Source organism: Symphodus melops (assembly GCF_947650265.1).
Source record: "Symphodus melops genome assembly, chromosome: 6".
In the NCBI taxonomy this organism is placed as follows: Eukaryota; Metazoa; Chordata; class Actinopteri; order Labriformes; family Labridae; genus Symphodus; species Symphodus melops.
Window position 1 is genome coordinate 414,816 of NC_136696.1, and position 22,099 is coordinate 436,914.

The 22,099-nt window shown below is 47.1% G+C and overlaps 1 protein-coding gene across 1 annotated transcript in view; it reads left to right on the top strand.

Moving 5' to 3' along the window:
* The window catches only part of LOC306825397 (uncharacterized protein), a 141,368-nt gene that overhangs the window by 14,537 nt on the left and 104,732 nt on the right, over window positions 1–22,099 (top strand). Inside the window, exon 6 of the mRNA XM_079346115.1 lies at window positions 5,706–5,879. Within this exon, the coding sequence (XP_079202241.1) occupies window positions 5,706–5,879 (174 nt within the window). The remainder of the gene's footprint in view (window positions 1–5,705; window positions 5,880–22,099) is intronic.

Here is a 22,099-nt window from a genome sequence, read left to right on the forward strand (position 1 = left end):
AAGCAGCCTCCCACAGTGGTCAGGGATAAGCCCAAGTCCCTCTCTCATTGGTGTTTGATGCAGGATAAGCTGTCAGAGGAGGCAGTGGACCAATCTCCTCCCTGAAGTTCTCTCCCTCAGTCTGAAGTCAGTGAAAGGCCTCATCCTTTATGATGTGTCCCAGGTGGTTTAAAGGCTAGTCTAAGCCTACCCTGGAAGTTTCCATGTTCAGTTTGTCAGTGTTCTAGCAGCAGCTGTTAATAAGGGCTTATTCCATACAGGGCGTGATGGTTAAGACCACCCATTAAAGGATTCTGTAAGGATTGAACAACATCACAGCTGAATGAAAGAATTGTCTCTTTTCAAAGAGTTTAAGGGTGGAACCATGAAGCTGATAAAGAGACAGACTTGCTCTGTTCATAAAGGAGATTTTCCTTCATCCATATAGACGTAGACTTATAGTATTAGGTAGCCTGCCGCGAAACAGCTTTTTGCATGGCCTATTTTAAAAAAACACGTCCTTGGAATGATTGCACGGCTTGACCTAGGCTGTGCAAATATCTACATTTAATAGACGTGCTTACTACACGAGTTTCTATACGGAGGACTACATATCTGATTAGGCTACATTCTAATTCTGGCAAATAATATGTTTGCCAGAATACCAGTGGCGACGAGCTTAAGTCCGATCCCTTTAGTGTTTCCACAACCACCCGTACCCTATTTGGTAGGCGGCGTGTAACCCGGATGACGATAGCTGCTATGTAAATAGCGTCATATGATAGCATCTAACCGCTAACAGCTAACCGCCAACTAATAAATTCAACAAAGGAGAAAAACGCTCCACAAACAAAACCAACGCTGGAGACATCCAGCAGGTCATCTCCTCTGTCACTGTCATGTGACTCTTTATTACAAGAACTCAATCCAGCTTTGTTTCAGAGAAGGCTGTGTGCGGCGAAGACAAATACACACGGAAACAATCAGCTGTGTTACACTCAATGCTTTAAACACGCCCACCACGTAACACAGGAAGTGACCATTCTTTCAACCAATCAGAGGACTGCAGTGTTTAGCTCCACCTTTTCGGGTCAGCTCCACATTCGAATATGCTGACAGCTGATTGACTTATCAAGGTCTAGGGATCTATTATTACTGGATGATACATGGAATATTATACGTTTATTTATTTTTTTAAAGTGCAGATAGAAGCAGTGGGCCAACTACAAAGGAGTTAGACAACATGAACCAAGTGAGTTACAGTGGCCTCACTTCTCACCTGTGCGCCGACGTGAGTGGCCGCACATTCAGTAGCTCCGTCCCTGTCGTACTTGTCTGATATGTTATTCGTTTGTTGTGGCTCTGTGCCAACTTCTACGTCTATAGTTTATATAGTTTTTATAGTACTATACTATATAGTTTTTATAGTACACTTTCAGTGTATAACTTTATGTATCCTATGGATACTTTTTCGTGTTTACGTGGAAAGAGCAGCGGAAAACTTTCTTATTCAAGGGAGACGCTGCTCTCGCTCCGGTCAGCGGGACAAGCCGGCATCGTTCACCCGATACCAGAGGAGCTGAGGCGGCGGTATAGAGGCTGTAGAGCGGGGGCCCTGGTAAGGGCGAAGCTCGCGGCTAAGCGATGGAGGTACAAGCCCTCGGTTCCGGTGATAGTTATGGGGAACGTAAACTGTCTAACCAACAAGACAGACGAGCTGGCTGCGCTTGTGAGGAACAATCGGACATTTAGAGAGTGCAGTTTAATGTGCCTCACAGAAACCTGGCTGACTCAAAACACCCGAGACGCTAACGTGGATCTACCGGGCTTTACTACAGTGAGAGCGGACAGAGACACGAAACGCAGCGGCAAACGGAAAGGAGGAGGACTCGCGCTGTTTATTAACAACAGATGGTGCCACCATGGACATGTTACTGTGAAGGAGGCAACGTGCAGCAGAGACATCGAGCTGCTGGTGGTAAGTCTCCGTCCTTACTACATGCCGAGGGAATTCTCTCACGCGATCGTGCTCTGCGTCTACGTTCCTCCCCGGGCACACGCCGAAACTGCGTGTGACGTCATCCACGCGACCACCTCAAGATTACAAACGCTGCACCCGGATGCTTTCATCGCCATCTCAGGGGACTTTAACCATGTTACTTTGAACTCCACACTACCGGACTTTCACCAGTTTGTAAGCTGTCCCACCAGGAAGAACAGGACAATAGACCTCCTGTATGCAAACGTGAAGGACGCCTACACTGCCACCCCGTTACCACCTCTGGGTAAGTCCGACCACAACCTGGTCCTACTAAAGCCACAGTACAAAACTATGATACAGAGACAACCGATAACTACACGCACCTTCAGAAAGTGGTCTCCCGAGGCAGAGGAGGCCCTCAGAGACTGTTTTGAGACCACTGACTGGAGTGCCCTACAAGAGACCCATGGTGATGACATTGAGGGGGTCACACACTGCACAACTGACTACATGAACTTCTGCATGGACGTTGTGGTTCCCACTAAAACTGTGCGCTGCTTCCCGAATAACAAGCCCTGGATCACCAGCGATGTCAAGGAGATCCTTAACAGGAAGAAAAGGGCATTCAAGGAGGGAGACCAGGCAGAGCTGAAGCGGGTGCAGGGGGAACTCAAGGTCAGACTCCGAGAGGCAAAGGAGGAGTACAGAAGGAAGGTAGAACAGAAGCTTCAGCAGAATAACATGAGGGAGGTCTGGGAGGGCATGAAGACCATCACAGGCTGCAGGAAGAAAAACAACAACGCAGAAGACGGGGACCCTGAGAGAGCAAACCAGCTCAACTTGTTTTTTAACAGGTTCGACAGCCCCGTCGCTGCAGCCAGTGCCTGTCCCCCCATCACCCCTCTACACACCCCCTCCCCCCCTCTCACTCCCCCCAACACCTCCACCAGAACAGATACAACCTCCAGTGACAATCCATCCCCCCTCCCCCCCACCATCACCAGAGACCAGGTGAGCATGGAGCTGAAGAGACTCCGCCCCAGGAAGGCAGCAGGCCCAGACAAGGTGTGTCCCAGGATGCTAAAGGCCTGCTCTGCTGAGCTGGGGGAGCCACTTCAGCATATCTTCAACATGAGCCTGCGGCTCGGGAAGGTTCCTGTGCTCTGGAAGACCTCGTGCCTCACCCCTGTCCCCAAGAAGAAGAACCCCAGTGAACCAGGCGACTTCAGACCAATCGCTCTGACATCCCACGTTATGAAGACCTTCGAACGGCTGCTGCTCCAACACCTCAGACCCCAGGTACAACACGCACAGGATCCCCTGCAGTTTGCATACCAGGCAAAGGTGGGCGTGGACGATGCCATCCTCTATCTTCTACACAGGGCTTACTCTCATCTGGACAAAGGGAGCAGCGTGATGAGAATCATGTTCTTTGATTTCTCAAGCGCTTTCGACACCATCCATCCCCTCCTACTGAGAGACAAGCTGACCGAGATGAGGGTGGACTCGCACCTGGTGAGGTGGATCACGGACTACCTCACAGAGAGACCACAGTACGTCAGACTGAAGGACTGCACATCTGACACTGTGGTCAGCAGCACCGGAGCACCACAGGGGACCGTGCTCTCCCCCGTCCTGTTCACCCTGTACACCTCGGACTTCCAGTATAACTCTGAGCTCTACCACATGCAGAAATACTTGGACGACACTGCGATAGTTGGTTGTGTCATGGATGGACAGGAGGAGAAGTACAGGAGCCTGATCGAGGACTTTGTGACGTGGTGCAGTGCCAACCATCTGCAGCTAAACACCTCCAAGACCAAGGAGATGGTGGTGGACTTCCGAAGGAAGAAACCACATCTTGAACCTGTTTCCATCGGCGGGGTCGACGTGGAGGTGGTCAGGACCTACGGGTACCTGGGGCTGCAGCTGGATGACAAGCTGGACTGGTCGCCTAACATGGACACTACCTGCAGGAAGGGACAGAGCCGTCTGTACTTCCTGAGAAGGCTGGGGTCCTTCAACATCTGCAAAAAGCTGCTGCAGATGTTCTACCAGTCTGTGGTGTCCAGCGTCCTCTTCTACGCCGTGGTGTGCTGGGGAGGAAGCTGCAAGAAGAGGGACGCAGCACGCCTGGACAGACTGGTGAGGAGGGCCGGCTCTGTGGTGGGTACAGAGCTGGACTCACTGGTGACAGTAGTAGAGAGGAGGTCTCTGGACAAAATGCTCTCCATCATGGACAACACACACCACCCTCTGCACAGCACCTTCACCGGGCAGAGGAGCATGTTCAGCGAAAGACTGCTGTCACAGTCGTGCTCCACGGACAGACTCAAGAACTCTTTTGTCCCCCTGGCCATAAGACTGTATAACACTTCACTGTCACGGCAGGGAAGAAGCGCACGGTGATCCCTGGAATCTTTTTTCACTTTTTTCTCACTCCTCACCTGCACTGCTGACCTCAGAATCAGCCCCCAGTTAGACACTGTAATGCATATTGATAGTCACTTTACTGAGCACTGGTCACTTTAAAGATAATCACCCTAGTCATGTCTGGTTTCATCCTACTGTTGTGTTATGCTACATCTGTAAGGGTTGACATGATCACCCTAATTAGGTCAAGTTTCACTCTATTGTCTCCAACACTTAATGCTAATCTGCCCCTCAATAGTTGGGTACTTAACGATAATTACCCTAACCACTCCTGGTTTCACCATATTGTCTAGGACACTTAATGCAAATCACTGCTCCTTTAAGTTGGTGAGCCAATTTACATTCCTGCATTGACTGTTTAACGACTGTACTCACACCTCTGGCAATACCTCCAACACCTCTGTACATGCACATGGAACTAGTTTCTAAAGGTCAGCACTTTGTTTCTAAGGCTCTTTAACTGTTTACAGGTCTCTTTTAACCAACACATGTTTTTCTCTCCTCACAGGTTATGCACATTATGCTATATTAGTTTTAAGTCTAACTGCTAATGCTAACTGCACAGGTTTAACATATAATTATGATTATTCTTAGTCACATAGGGGCTGCTAAATCTGTTTGGGGGATTTGTATTCAGAGGGGAGGGGGGACAGCGGGTGTGTATTGTAACTAATGTCTTGTGTCCTGCCTGTCTGTATACTGCTACTGGATGCCTTGAATTTCCCTCGGGATCAATAAAGTATCTATCTATCTATCTATCTATCTATCTATCTATCTATCTATCTATCAGTCAGATGATTAAGGGGTGTGTCAGGGCAGGGGCTGTACAGTAAATCAACATTATCAAGCTTTGGAAAACTAAAATGTCTAACAATGCATCTTATTGAACCGAATGCACCATTTAGAGACTTATTCAGTTTTCTCCAAAACCACCTATGTGCTAGGTAGCACATAACCTCCGCTCCGCTGTGCCGCCGTAAGTGACACTGAAAAAATTGCACCCCCTGTATTTTTGTTTGCACCCCCTGTTTTCCCATTTCTTCCTAAATCGCTGTGAAGACTTCACATGTTGATGGTAAAACAATTCAAGTAGAAAACAAGAAATGAAGAGTCTGACCCTCAACAAGAGCAACAACAGCTGGATGAATGTTTGGATGATGTCTGTAGAAAGCTGACATTTGAATGATCCACAATAACACAATGACAAAGTCTCTCTACTTATTTTAGGGACACACTCACTGATTGGACCTAGTTATGTTCTTATCATCTCATTCATCATTCTTTTTATTCTCTTCTTTTATTCTTTATTCAGATTGGAGAGCTGCAGTTTGTCAGAGATCAGCTGTTCTTCTCTGGCCTCAGCTCTGAAGTCCAACCCCTCCCATCTGAGACATCTGAACCTGAGCTGGAACAAGCTGCTGGATTCAGGAGTGAAGCTGCTGAGTGATTTTCTGCAGAGTCCAAACTGTAGACTGGAGTCTCTGAGGTCAGTTCACTTCTTCTCTGTTTGTGTTTTATATCTCATGTGTTTGATTATCAGCTGAAACATTTTCATCTTCACATGTTTCTGACCTCCATGAAGTTTTAGATTGAATGCTGTTCATGTTGATTTTCTTGTTTGAATCTGCATCATCAACAAATCAGATTTTTACCAAAATACTTTAAATGGAGTTCTTTAAGTTTTTAAAGTGAAAGTTTGTGATTTTTATTAAATGTTCAAAACTGAAGACACAAGATTATCTGAACTGACATATATTTGATTATGAAGTACACACACACACTCAATAACTCACATACACATACACACACTCACACACACAGACAGTCCCAGGTGTGTGTAGCTCAGTAGAGTAGTGGGTGTCACGATCCGGGGTAGGAAACAGGGAGGAGGACCCAATAGCAGAAAATTATAAGTTATTTTAACAAAAAGGTAACAACAAAAACTTACTGAGAAAAAACTAAATCCAAAACGAAGAACATCTAAATCCAAAGTTCAGGGCACTAGCACAGGATACAACCGACAGCAAAAGACAACCAACAAGACAATGACGCGACAAGAAACTCAGGCAAACACAGAGACTAAATAGACAAGGGGTAATCAGACACAGGTGAGACTAACGAGACAGGTGAGGAACATCAGGGTAATCAGGAAGGCAGGAAACACAAGGAACAAAGAACACAAGACCAGAACACTGAAGACAAGTACAAAGTAAAACCTAACACTGATACCACCAAAACCAGATCTACAAAATAAAACAGGAAACACTAAAGACTAGACTTAAAACACAAGACAGGAAATAAACTAACAGGCAACATAGGAGGACGCAGGGATACAGGAAAACACACTAAGGACTAAAGTAAAACACACTAGGAACATACATACACAGAACACGAGGGAAATAATGAAAACTAAAACAGGATTAAATACTGAACAAAACCAAACCGTGACAGTACCCCCCTCTTAAGGGACAGCTCCCAGATGTCCCAAAACTCAAAAAACCACCCCAGGGTGGGTGGAGGGGGTCCGGAGGAGGGACTCCGGACCTTCAGGCATACAAGCCATAGTCCGTTCAGGTGGACGGCCCGGAGGCCGAACAAACACGGGGGAAAGCTCTGGGGGACGGCCAGGAGGCCGAGCAGGAACGGGAGAGAGTTCAGGTGGGTAGCCCGGAGGCCGAGCAGGAACGGGAGAGAGCTCAGGTGGCCAGCCCGGAGGCCGAGCAGGAACGGGAGAGAGTTCAGGGGGACGGCCGGGAGGCCGAACAGACTCAGGGTAGAGTTCTCGGGGTTGGCCAGGTGGCCGAGCAGGCACGGGAGAGAGCTCTGGGGGACGGCCGGGAGGCCGAGCAGGCACGGGAGAGAGTTCCGGTGTTGGGAGGACGTCAGGCATCGAATGGGCCGCCGAGGAAACGTCGTTGGACGTTGGCCAGACTGCCGAGGGAAGCTCAGGCGTCGGCCGGATCACAGAGGGAACACAGTCGGGTGTCAGGCTGACTGCCGAGGGAAGCTCAGGCGTCAGCCAGACCGCAGAGGAGACGTCGTCGGGTGTCGGCCGGACCGCAGAGGAGATGTCGTCGGGTGTCGGCCGGACCAGCGAGGATTTGTCATTGGGTGTCAGCCCGTATGCCGAGGGAACCTCTGCATGATGATGACAGCGTTCAGCAGGCAGGGGAACAGGAAGCTGACAACGCTCTGCCGAAGCTGGTGGCAGACGGCGTTCAGCAGGCACGGGGACAGGAAGCTGACAACGCTCTGCCGAAGCTGGTGGCAGACGGCGTTCAGCCGGAACGGGAACAGGAAGCTGACAACGCTCTGCCGAAGCTGGTGGCAGACGGCGTTCAGCTGGAATGGGAACAGGAAGCAGACGGCGCTCTGCCGGAACGGGAACAGGAAGCAGACGGCGCTCTACCGGAACGGGGACAGGGGGCAGTCGGCGCTCTGCCGGAACGGGGACAGGGGGCAGTCGGCGCTCTGCCGGAACGGGGACAGGGGGCAGTCGGCGCTCTGCCGGAACGGGGACAGGGGGCAGTCGGCGCTCTGCCGGAACGGGGACAGGGGGCAGTCGGCGCTCTGCCGGAACGGGGACAGGGGGCAGTCGGCGCTCTGCCGGAACGGGGACAGGGGGCAGTCGGCGCTCTGCCGGAACGGGGACAGGGGGCAGTCGGCGCTCTGCCGGAACGGGGACAGGGGGCAGTCGGCGCTCTGCCGGAACGGGGACAGGGGGCAGTCGGTGCTCTGCCGGAGCGGGGACAGGGGGCAGTCGGCGCTCTGCCGGAACAGGGACAGGGGGCAGTCGGCGCTCTGCCGGAACAGGGACAGGAAGCAGACGGTGCTCTGCCGGAACGGGGACAGGAAGCAGGCGGCGCTCTGCCGGAACGGGAACAGGAAGCAGACAGCGCTCTGCCGGAACGGGAACAGGAGGCAGACAGCACTCTGCTGGAACGGGGACAGGTAGCAGACAGCGCTCTGCTGGAACGGGAACCGGAGGCAGACGCCTGGACTGCTGCTTGAGCTCTACTTTGGGCTGAGGCTCAGATTGAGGCCTTGTGGAGCACAAAGGTAGAGTCACTGCTGGGCTAGGCAACCGGGAGCCATGGCGGCCTCTCTTCCTTGGGCCTCCGCGGTTCCCAGTAAAAATGGCCAGGCGTGTGCCAGTCCATGGAGACTGCTCAGAAGAAGCAGTGCTCCGGGCCAAACGAAAAATATTTTGAAAGTAAAGTATTTTAGACACACCGTCCATTAAATCAAAATCTTCTGCTGGGTCCATTGTTGGTCGTGTCATTCTGTCACGATCCGGGGTAGGAAACAGGGAGGAGGACCCAATAGCAGAAAATTATAATTTATTTTAACAAAAAGGTAACAACAAAAACTTACTGAGAAAAAACTAAATCCAAAACGAAGAACATCTAAATCCAAAGTTCAGGGCACTAGCACAGGATACAACCGACAGCAAAAGACAACCAACAAGACAATGACACGACAAGAAACTCAGGCAAACACAGAGACTAAATAGACGAGGGGTAATCAGACACAGGTGAGACTAACGAGACAGGTGAGGAACATCAGGGTAATCAGGAAGGCAGGAAACACAAGGAACAAAGAACACAAGACCAGAACACTGAAGACAAGTACAAAGTAAAACCTAACACTGATACCACCAAAACCAGATCTACAAAATAAAACAGGAAACACTAAAGACTAGACTTAAAACACAAGACAGGAAATAAACTAACAGGCAACATAGGAGGACACAGGGATACAGGAAAACACACTAAGGACTAAAGTAAAACACACTAGGAACATACATACACAGAACACGAGGGAAATAATGAAAACTAAAACAGGATTAAATACTGAACAAAACCAAACCATGACAGTGGGTGTGTAATCTTGACTGAGATCAGTAACATGTTGGTGTCTTTATTGACATGAACAGCTGGATGAATGTTTGGATGATGTCTGTAGAAAGCTGACATTTGAATGGTCCACAATAACAATGACAAAGTCTCTCTACTTATTTTAGGGACACACTCACTGATTGGACCTAGTTATGTTCTTATCATCTCATTCATCATTCTTTTTATTCTCTTCTTTTATTCTTTATTCAGTTTGATGAGCTGCAGTTTGTCAGAGATCAGCTGTTCTTCTCTGGCCTCAGCTCTGAAGTCCAACCCCTCCCATCTCAGAGAGCTGAACCTGAGCTGGAACAAGCTGCAGGATTCAGGAGTGAAGCTGCTGAGTGACCTTCAGAAGAATCCAGACTACAGACTTGAGACTCTGAGGTACATAAAGGGTTAAGTCTGGTCTCTGTTGGGTTTCACTGAACAGTTCAGGACTCATCAGTCATTAAAAATTTTAAATGTTTTGGGTTTTGAAAACTGACATTTCCAGGCCTGGAGAAGTTTCTTTCTTTTCTTTCTTTATAATTTTTCCAAAACAGAAAACAAAAACCTTGCACACCACTTACACATACAACAAAACTATACAAAGACATATGACGTTGTACAATACAAGATACAATAATGGACAACAGACAAGAAAAGAAAAGGGGGGGTGTGCTGTCCTTACAATACGTGTCTGTATACTGCTAGACAGCCAGCGAACCAAAAAGAAAAACTCCAGAGACAAGGCTTGCTTTTCTTGCTTTGGTGAAGCTTTCTTGTAATCACGTACATGATTAAACATGTGTGTGAAAGTGCATGCGAGAGAGTGGTAACTGTACAGAAAAAAGGACAATCACCATATATTCTTACATGTAACATGCTAACACAATTAGCCGGTCAATGCACATTAAACAGTGACTGCAACATCAAGTGGCAAACATAATAAAGTAACATTTAACAACAATTCGTTTAGAACAACACAGCGTGTGTATGAGACCTTTTCAGACTGTTTCTGCGGTGTGCAGTCTAACTTGCCCCGTTCACTGCCTGTTCCATTGACAATACATCCAAAAAGTCTTTAAACCAGTTGTCAGTGCTGAAGCTACCTGGCTTACGTATTTTCCAATTCATCATAATGATAAGTTTCCCTAATGAAAGGCCAGTGTGGTGATACGTTGTGAAAGCATTGACTTTATACCTTTTACACTAGTGCCAAGAAGGCAAACTAGTGGACAAAGCGGGATTTTTTCTTTCAAAATAAAAGACTATCTTGAGATAACTTCACTATAAAAACTCCTCACGAAAGGGCAGTACCACAGTAGGTGGATCAGTGTTCCTGCCTCACCGCGTCCATGCCAGCACTGGTGTGAGAGGGAGTTATCGATTTTCTTTTATCTTAGACTTAGACTGAACTTTATTGATCCTTTTGGGATGACTCCCTCAAGGAAATTTAGGTTCCAGCAGTACATACAATAAAAATAAAAATATAGCAGGTAACAAAAAGTAACAATATAAAGAATAATATAGCATAAATAATAGACCTCTCTTCCATTGGAAAAAAATATATAAAAAATATGCATGGAAGAAGCAGAAAAAAAGGCAATGATTATTATTGCGATTATTGCACTTGGTTTAGATTATTGCACATACAAGTGAAAGTGTCCACGTGTTATTGCACAGTGAGGGTAGAAGGAAAGACGCTCCTACTCCTACCCCTCTGTCCCGTGTGCTCTAGTCCTTCCTCTAGGAGTTGTAGAGCGTGATGGCATGATGGACAAAGGAGTTCTGGAGTCTGTTGGTTCTGCACTTGGGAAGGAGCAGTCTCTCACTGAACCGGCTCCTCTGGTTGCTGATGACGGTGTGCAGAGGGTGGCTGGCATTGTCCATAATATCCAGCAGTTTGTCCAGTGTCCTCTTCTCTGCCACCGTCACCAGAGAGTCCAGCTTCATGCCGACCACAGAGCCGGCCCGCCTGATCAGTTTGTCCAGTCTGGATGTGTGCTGTTTGGATATGCTGCCCCCCCAGCATACCACGGTGTAAAAAAGCACGCTGGAAACCACGGACTGGTAAAACATCCCCAGCAACTTGCTGCAGATGTTAAAGGACCGCAGTCTCCTTAGGAAGTACATCCTGCTTTGTGTCTTCCCGTACAGGTGGTTGGTGTGTGTTGTCCAGTCCAGTTTATTGTCTAGACACAGCCCGAGGTATTTGTAGGAGTCCACAGCCTCCACTTCAGCTCCCTCTAACAGAAGAGGTTGCATCCTCTGTCTGGACCTCCCAAAGTCAATGACCAGCTCCTTGGTCTTAGAGGTGTTGAGCTGTAGCTGGTTCGTGTGGCACCATGCAGCAAAGTCCCCCACCAGTGTCCGGTACTCCTCCTCCCTGCCATCCCTGATACACCCGACAATGGCTGTGTCGTCAGCGTACTTCTGTATGTGACACAGCTCAGAGTTGTAGCAGAAGTCTGAGGTGTACAGGGTGAAGAGAACAGGGGCCAGCACTGTGCCCTGGGGGGCTCCCGTACTGCTGACCACAGTGTCAGACATGATGTCCATCAGCCTGACGTACTGAGGCCTGCACATGAGGTAGTCAGAGATCCAGTTCACTAGGTGGGGGTCCACTCCCATCCCACTCAGTTTGTCCCGGAGCAGGGGGGGCTGGATAGTGTTGAAAGCACTGGAGAAGTCCAAGAAGAGGATCCTCACTGTGCCGCTTCCCTTATCCAGATGGGAGTGGGCTCGATGTAGCAGGTACAGGATGGCATCCTCCACACCAACACCTGGCTGGTACACGAACTGCAGGCAGTCCTGGGCATGTTGTACCTGGGGTCTGAGTAGGCTGAGGAAGAGTCGCTCCAGCGTCTTCATTAGGTGTGAAGTGAGTGCCACCGGTCGGAAGTCATTCAGCTCGCTGGGCCGGTTCTTCTTTGGAACCGGAACGATGCATGATGTCATCCATAGGGTGGGCACTCTCCCTAGCTGCAGGCTAAGGTTGAAGAGCCGTTGTAGTGGTTCCCCCAGTTCAGCAGCGCAGGTCTTCAATAGCCTTGGACACACTTTGTCCGGGCCTGCCACTTTCCTGGGTTGGAGCTTCCTCAGCTGTCCTTTGACCTGGTCTGTGGTGAGATGAGGCGGAGATTGTGTTGAGGAGGGGGGTGTTGTGGTTTCCGGGGGGAGGTGTGCAGAGGGAAGGAGGAGAGATGGCTGCGGTGAGGGTGGGAGAGGGGGGGGCAGGGGCTGGTCGAACCGGTTGAAGAAGTCGTTCAGTTCGTTTGCCCTCTCCATTGTTCCTGTGGCCCTGGTCTTTGTGTTGTGACCTGTAATGGTCCTCACACCTTCCCAGACCTCCCTCATGTTGTTTTCCCTCAGCTTTTGTTCCACCTTTCTCCTGTAGGTGTCCTTTGCTTCCCTCATACAGCACTTGACCTCCTGCTGTGCTGCCTTCCTGCGTTACCCATGGCTTGTTATTAGGGAAACGGCGTACAGTCTTAACAGGGGCGACCACGTCGACGCAGAAGTTCAAGTAGTCCGTCACACAGTGTGTCATCCCCTCTATATCCTCACCATGCGGATCCATCAGCACCTCCCAGGCTGTGGTGTTATAACAGTCTCTGAGGGCACTTTCCATCTCTGGGGACCACCTCCTGATGGATCGAGTTTTAACCGGCAGCTTTTGGACCAGGGGGGTGTAAGATGGCTGTAGGTGGACCAAGTTGTGATCAGACTTCCGTAATGGGGGGCAGAGCCAAGATGTGAGGGGAAAGTCAGGTGGTTTAATGGGATGGCTTCACTCTTGTTGTAGTTCACCTTATAGCCTGAAAACTTTCCAAACGCATCAATTAAGGACAAAACAGCAAAACAAAAGTCCTAGGTAACCTAGAAACCAACTTGTTTAAATAAACTAAATAGCTAAATAAAAACTGCCTCACTTCAAGCTGTTTCTCATTCCCTTCTTTTCTTGGACTGGTTTTCAACCTGCCTAAGTAAGTAAGTAAGTAAAAGTTTATTTATATAGCACCTTTCAAGAGCATAAAAATGTCACAAAGTGCTTCACAAGCAGAAAAATCGTAAAAACACAATCACAATAAAATACAATGCAGAGACAGATTAGACAAAGGCAGGTTTGAACAGATGGGTCTTCAGCTGCTTTTTAAAAATGTCCACAGAGGTCAGGGCTCTCAGTTCTGGGGGAAGACTGGTCCAGGATTTAGGAGCCACAACCTTGTACCAAGCTCCGCTCTTCATTCAATTAAGTTCTGGTGGACGCAGTCAACCTAATTAGCCCACAGGATTGAAGGGAAGGTGGGGGCAGGTGAAAAGGCATGGGAGAGCCTTTTCACATTTCCCTGTCCCCCGAAAGCTCGCCACCCGGATGGTGATGCAGGAATTCGGCCACAACATCGTTCCCTCTGGGTCGACAACAAACAGTGACTAGTATGGCTGCAGTCCCCGGAAAAAAGTGTCGGCCCAGCAGAAATCAGGTGGTCTCCAATGACCAGAGCTATCTATTTATTAAATAAAGCCAAGCAAATACATATTTTACATTTCTCAATTTCCTGATCTGATAAAATTATTGAATTAGTCAGGTTCACTATATACTTTTGTGGGATTTTTTGGGGGATTTGTTAAACTTTACATTTTTGGAAAGGATATGATAAAAGGAGTCAGAAAATCAATGCTTGCATTTGCCCAGATGTCTATGTGGCGGCCATCTTGGATTTTAAAAAAATGGCCGCCATGAAACTTCAATTTGTAATATCTCAGCATCTGAATAAGCTGGTATGTTGATTTTAACTGCTAAACCCACATTTTCAGGGTCAGAGAATCCAATGATGCTAGTTAAAAAGCTACACAACTTCACCATATTAACCCATAGATGCATTAGTGGGTCAAAAATGACCTGGTGTAGCTGTTCTCTTGCAATATGATTAGAATGAAAAGTTGTTCACATTTAATATTCCATGTTGCTCAAAAAACATTTATTTTTTCATCTTCCCATAGAAATACATCAGTTTTGTCTTTGAGTTTAAAATTAGGTCATGTAAAACTTGGATGTGTTGGAACTGTCAACATGCACATTTAGACCACATGATGGTTAAGCAACCTTTTTAATTAGACAGTTTCTATACATCATCAAAATCATCATCATTCTAGCACTGGCTGCTGCACTGACATGATTGTACAGGTTAAATCCTAAGATCTGCAGATTTACACTTACATTGGACCAACTCAAAGAAGTGCCATAGCAGTTGAGGGATTGCCTTGATGTAGATCCGCTTTGGTGAGCACTGCACATATAAAGGATTTTAGGGTTAACAGCATTCCTTCTGTCACATCTGCTTCATCCAAAAGCATCTACAGAGCATTGATAATATATTCATCTGCTTTGAGGTAGACCTGCAGCCAGGTTGCCTTGCCTATGCAGGAGAACCTTCCTGTGTTGTCGACCCCAGTGAATGCATGGGGGAGGCTGGCAAAGCCTTCCATCCAAATTTGCTTCTTTTTTTTTTCCTAGAGCTTACCACAGTGGTTCAATCTACACAACACCAGAAGCCACAGAAATGAATGTGTTCTTCAACACGAGCTCATAATTTGCTGTGACTAGCACTAAAACCTCTGACTAACACACCAGGTACACAACATCTGTATCAGGTGAGTAAAACACCAACTGTGCATCATCATGGTTTTACTGTGAAGCCAGTACAGACTGGTGAATCAGCAATCTGTCTACTTCTTCCTGGTTGTTTTCTTCAAAGACAAGGGTGATAATTGTAATACAATTTCTGTAATGACTTTAGATAAAAGATGCATCCCATGCATGCGCTGGGGCGCATCATCAGTGATGTTTCCAGAGTTCATTGGGTGTTTTGGGTCTCGCAACATCATACACCCTCGCCCAGGCCATGAACCCCCCCCCCCCTTTTTATCCACAGCCACCTGGAGGCTTTCTCTGCTGCATCCTTTGCAGACCTAATGGCTGTTCTCCTTTGTGACCCTCTTAAACCCAGTGGCAGTAGGGCTAGTTGTGTGTCCCTCTCCCCGAGCAGAGCGAGCGAGACGTAGTATCAGGCTTGCCCCACAGCTGGAGGTTTGCTGTGCTTAGGGGGATGTCATAAACGGCTTGGACAAGGAATTGAATGTGCTGGAGCTCCAGATGTCAGTCCAAGTGGGCTTGCGCTCCATAGCACCCTCCCATCTCATCCAAGCTCCCTGTTGCCTCATGCTTGCCATCCTGCTAGATCTTGTCTCGTCCACTGATGCCCTTACTTCTTCCTGGACAAGCAATCTTCTCTCCTTGTCCTGTGCTTTGAAGTACAGGGGCATTGGAAAGGTGCCCACACCTGATCTTCCCCTTGCAACTGTCCGCGCCACGGCCTTGTGCCTCAGCCTTGCCTCTGCAGTATCCAACTCCTGAATGGCACTCCATTTTCTGCTAGTGCAGATTTCGATGCCAGCTGCTGAGACTTTGGGCTCTTTGGAATCTCTGTACTGTTGTGAAGATTGAACCACTGTGCTGAGCTCTAGATAAAAAAGAGCAAATGCTTTGCAAACCTTCCATGCTTTCAATGGGGTCGACAACACAAGAAGGTTCTCCTGCATAGGCAAGGCAAGCTGGCTGCAGGTCTACCTCAAAGCAGATATTGTCAATGCTCTGTAGATGCTTTTGGATAATGCAGATGGGACAGAAGGAATGCTGTTAGTCCTTATTCACCCAAGTGGATCTACATCAAGGCAATCACTCAACTGCGATGGCACTTCTTCTGCAAACATCGAGCAGAAAGTGATGAACTTCCTCCAAAACTTGGAGCTGTGAAGCAGCGTCTTCAGAGTCCATGTCCAAACAAGAGTATGGGCACAGGAAGCCATTGCTCTGTAGGATCTACAGCTGGATCATCTGTAAAGCGGATACTTCAAACACTCGGATGGCATGCTGAAACTAGTGACCACAGAGGTCCTCCAAGCCCCAAACGCCTTCCTTGAGTTGGTCCAATTTAAGTGTAAATCTGCAGATCTTAGGATTTAACCTGTACAATCATGTCAGTGCAGCAGCCAGTGCTAGAATGATGATGATTTTGATGATGTATAGAAACTGTCTAATTAAAAAGGTTGCTTAACCATCATGTGGTCTAAATGTGCATGTTGACAGTTCCAACACATCCAAGTTTTACATGACCTAATTTTAAACTCAAAGACAAAACTGATGTATTTCTATGGGAAGATGAAAAAATAAATGTTTTTTGAGGGACATGGAATATTAAATGTGAACAACTTTTCATTCTAATTATATTGGAAGAAAACAGCTACACCGGGTCATTTTTGACCCACTAATGCATCTATGGGTTAATATGGTGAAGTTGTGTAGCTTTTTAACTAGCATCATTGGATTCTCTGACCCTGAAAATGTGGGTTTAGCAGTTAAAATCAACATACCAGCTTATTCAGATGCTGAGATATTACAAATTGAAGTTTCATGGCGGCCATTTTTTTTAATCTAAGATGGCCGCCACATAGACATCTGGGCAAATGCAAACATTGATTTTCTGACTCCTTTTATCATAACCTTTCCGAAAATGTAAAGTTTAACAAATCCCCCAAAAAATCCCACAAAGTTTAAAATATAAATATAAATCTCAAATCTGTAATAGATTCAACAGAACATAATGCTTTTTTCAATTAAATGTACTGTAACAGATGTGTAGGCTACACAAAAACACTATTTGTTATTTCAGCCATTACAACATGTTTGGCCTGTATGTTTCGTCTACCTGCCACCTTGACCAGTGAATCAGAAAGTGAATTTGGGACCCTGTCAGTAATATGGTGAGCATGAGCACGAGAGCTGAAAGGGGGTGTGCTACTTTAAACGGCCACTTTACTTCTGAGAAGGACTGAAGTCCCTGCTGCTCTTCATACTGAATGTTCCATGTCATTGATCAGAATAATTATAATGATCTTATATGATTATAATAACAACAATGATCTTATATGATTATAATAATAATAATAATAATAATAATCTTATATGATAATAACTCATGATTTCTCTGTTTTTTGTCTTTTTATATCAACAGCTGTGAGTGAGTGTTTAAAGAGAGGATCCTGTTGTTCCTGACGATCACAGAGCTGGAAGCAGCAGCAGCTGGTGTTTGGTGAGTCTGTCACTGGGCCGTGTTACTGGGAGACTGACGGACCAATCACAGCTCAGATGAGTCTCAGTGCTGCAGTCTGAGCTGCTCTGAGATCAGCTCCACCGTCACACACAGGACCATGACCTCGGACTGTTTTCTATTCTCATATTCTGAACTTAAACTGCTTCATGACTCAACGAGCCAAGATGAACTCTTTGGATATAAATGTTTGTGTTACAGCACCACCCTGTGGACATGTGCAGTACTGCACTCTTATTCACAGATAACAGTAGAAGTTGATGCCACCTGTTAAAGTGTGAAGTTGTGTTTGTAACCACGAGTCGTTGGTCGTCTGATAATAAATCAGTCGTCTCTTTGTTGGATCCAAACAAAGAGGAGGCTTCACTGAGTTTTTAAAAGAACTACAAACATGGATGTCTGGATCCAGGTGCAGATTCAGCACCTGAATATTTGATGTCATATGAGATGAGATAAAAACAGCACAATAACATGCATACTCACTCACTGATATTCATTCATCATGTCAGGGTAACAAAGGACCAGTTATCAAAGTTTTTCTATGGTCCCTTCTATAGATATATATAAACAGTTTATATCTATGCTTCAGATTGTCCCTCCTATCCACTAACAAGCATTTTTTCCTTTATATATAAAAAAAAATATACCAGGAAACTTCACTGTGATGGTTTTATAACATCAACATCACGTTCACAGTTTACCTCTGGGTTTAAGATCGTTTAAAGTTAAGGTAAATTATTACAGAGCTAACTTCTATGATCTGCGTCTCTTTTCTGTTTTTATAAACAAGGTTTTATTGGCCTGTTACAATTTCTCCTATTAAATCATCAAATAACATCAAATCATCTCCACAAACATGATACAAGAATGTTTAATAGCAAAGTTCACCTTCTTCACACAATAAAAAGAAATGAAATAAACACAAAGGCTGTAAATAATTATAAGTCAAATCAATATGCAGATTGTCTCCACATGTCTCCTCTCACAGATCCTTAATTCTCCTGAACGCGGCTGCAATGAATTGTGGGTCGGCACTTTCTCATCTCCTTTGGTAAAGGATGCTCCAGTGTTTCCTAAAGGAGGTTATAAAGGAAGCATTGAGCCTCCTTTCCTTAACTCTTAGAGAATTCAAACAGCTGTCATCATGGCTGCCACCTCACTGCTTCCTGGGTTAAGGAAAAAAAGCTGAGTGTTCGTGGACAGGAGGGAGGATCTGAACGCATCCCAGCTCTCTCAGAACGCTCCGTTTTGCTGTGTGTCTCTTTAAATACAATGTCAGTGTGGCAGCCATCTTGGATGGGTCTCCAATAAATGTTCAGAAATACTGTAGAAGAGAGTAAGTCAACATGTCCTGTGCATACATACGTTTAAACTGTTGGGGGCGCAGTTCGTAGATTCTTACATGCTACCTGAATCAGAAGATATGAATGAGTTACACACTCCTAGACTGTGGAGAGCAGCATTACAGTGTGCAGGAAAAGCAACAGAAGAAGAAGAATATTTGTAGTTTTTAGTTTTTAAACCTCACATCACGTAACACAGAACAGGTGAGGAACTGATTTTAAATCTACAGAGAAGTTTGATTGGTTTCATTCACAGAGGTGTAAATAAAACAAAGAGGAAGTAATGTGGGAACATCATTTTTAAGAAAAACAGATTTTTAGATTAAGTTGTGACATGTTTGTTATTTTCTCCTGATAAAAGTAGTAGTCTTTAAATCTCTGTTTTTTCTCTCTAATATTCCCTTCATATTCTGTACTTTGTAAGGTACAGTGGTGAGTCGACAGTCTCTAAATCTGCAGTCTCACTTCTTCTTTAGTTGACTTCATTGTCAAACTTTGGTCTTCACAGCAGTGATGCATTAAATGTCACTGTGAGAGTCATCAGATGGGCCCTCACGCAGCTGACCGGCACTGCAAAAAAGACAAAAAAACCCCCACATTTTTTGGACCACTGCTTCTGTTTAAGTTTGTCAGCCCTCAGGGGCCCCATATTGGTCAGGGGCCCCATATTGGTCTGCTCAGCTTCAAACGACGAGCAGATCTGATCTTTACTTCAGGCTGAAACCCTGACATGTCTTTACGTCTCCTCAGTCCTTAGTAGTGTTTTATTAATGCAGGAGAGTACTCAGATTACTTTTCTGTTGTAACAAGATAGATATATTTTAAAATAAGGAATCTTACCTCAAATGTTTTCACTGTTTCAGAAGCAACAGATGATACACAGGGCGCCAGAACGTGGCAATGCTGCATGCCTCAAGTAGAGAGGGAATAGTCCTCACTGCAGCGGCTGTGGGTTCGAGTCCGACCATGGCCCTCCTCTCTCTCCTCCCAACACATCACTCTTCAGCAAACATATCATAGATACAGACATCATAGATGCTGGTGGAGCTCAGCCTGAGCTGCAGGTGTGTGTGTGCAGTGACACAGCTGCAGGCTCCAGTTTATTTTCTATCTGACATGTTCAGTCTGTGTTATCTTCTCAGCCCCCTGTGAAGTCACCGATAAACACTGACGGTGTACAGGTGCACAGGTGTATCCAGGTCCCTGTGCACACTTCTCTGACTTGCTCTTCTACCGAGTGGTCTGAAGGATTCTTAGGAAGGAGGGGCTGTCACCACGGGCATCGAGTCAGGATGCCTCAGTCCAACAACGAGACGTGAGCTCATGTTTACTGAATCCAATAAAGAGGTAACAAGAGAAACAGAAACACACTTCAGATTTCTGAACATCAGAGCAGGAAGATAACCACGAGGAGCCTCCACAGATTAAAGAGGAAGAAGTCCAGTCCAGACCACGAGGAGCCTCCACAGATTAAAGAGGAAGAAGTCCAGTCCAGACCACGAGGAGCCTCCACAGATTAAAGAGGAAGAAGTCCAGTCCAGACCACGAGGAGCCTCCACAGATTAAAGAGGAAGAAGTCCAGTCCAGACCACGAGGAGCCTCCACGGATTAAAGAGGAAGAAGTCCAGTCCAGACCACGAGGAGCCGCCACGGATTAAAGAGGAAGAAGTCCAGTCCAGACCACGAGGAGCCGCCACAGATTAAAGAGGAAGAAGTCCAGTCCAGACCACGAGGAGCCTCCACAGATTAAAGAGGAAGAAGTCCAGTCCAGACCACGAGGAGCCGCCACAGATTAAAGAGGAAGAAGTCCAGTCCAGACCACGAGGAGCCTCCACAGATTAAAGAGGAAGAAGTCCAGACCAGACCACGAGGAGCCGCCACAGATTAAAGAGGAAGAAGTCCAGTCCAGACCACGAGGAGCCTCCACAGATTAAAGAGGAAGAAGTCCAGTCCAGACCACGAGGAGCCTCCACAGATTAAAGAGGAAGAAGTCCAGTCCAGACCACGAGGAGCCTCCACAGATTAAAGAGGAGCAGGAGAACAAGTCCAGTCCAGACCACGAGGAGCCTCCACAGATTAAAGAGGAGCAGGAGGAAGAAGTCCAGTCCAGACCACGAGGAGCCTCCACAGATTAAAGAGGAAGAAGTCCAGTCCAGACCACGAGGAGCCTCCACAGATTAAAGAGGAAGAAGTCCAGTCCAGACCACGAGGAGCCTCCACAGATTAAAGAGGAAGAAGTCCAGTCCAGACCACGAGGAGCCTCCACGGATTAAAGAGGAAGAAGTCCAGTCCAGACCACGAGGAGCCGCCACGGATTAAAGAGGAAGAAGTCCAGTCCAGACCACGAGGAGCCGCCACAGATTAAAGAGGAAGAAGTCCAGTCCAGACCACGAGGAGCCTCCACAGATTAAAGAGGAAGAAGTCCAGTCCAGACCACGAGGAGCCGCCACAGATTAAAGAGGAAGAAGTCCAGTCCAGACCACGAGGAGCCTCCACAGATTAAAGAGGAAGAAGTCCAGACCAGACCACGAGGAGCCGCCACAGATTAAAGAGGAAGAAGTCCAGTCCAGACCACGAGGAGCCTCCACAGATTAAAGAGGAAGAAGTCCAGTCCAGACCACGAGGAGCCTCCACAGATTAAAGAGGAAGAAGTCCAGTCCAGACCACGAGGAGCCTCCACAGATTAAAGAGGAGCAGGAGAACAAGTCCAGTCCAGACCACGAGGAGCCTCCACAGATTAAAGAGGAGCAGGAGGAAGAAGTCCAGTCCAGACCACGAGGAGCCTCCACAGATTAAAGAGGAGCAGGAGGAAGAAGTCCAGTCCAGACCACGAGGAGCCTCCACAGATTAAAGAGGAGCAGGAGGAAGAAGTCCAGTCCAGACCACGAGGAGCCTCCACAGATTAAAGAGGAGCAGGAGAACAAGTCCAGTCCAGACCACGAGGAGCCTCCACAGATTAAAGAGGAGCAGGAGGAAGAAGTCCAGTCCAGACCACGAGGAGCCTCCACGGATTAAAGAGGAAGAAGTCCAGTCCAGACCACGAGGAGCCTCCACAGATTAAAGAGGAGCAGGAGGAAGAAGTCCAGTCCAGACCACGAGGAGCCTCCACAGATTAAAGAGGAGCAGGAGGAAGAAGTCCAGTCCAGACCACGAGGAGCCTCCACAGATTAAAGAGGAGCAGGAGGAAGAAGTCCAGTCCAGACCACGAGGAGCCTCCACAGATTAAAGAGGAGCAGGAGGAAGAAGTCCAGTCCAGACCACGAGGAGCCTCCACAGATTAAAGAGGAGCAGGAGGAAGACTGCAGCAGTCAG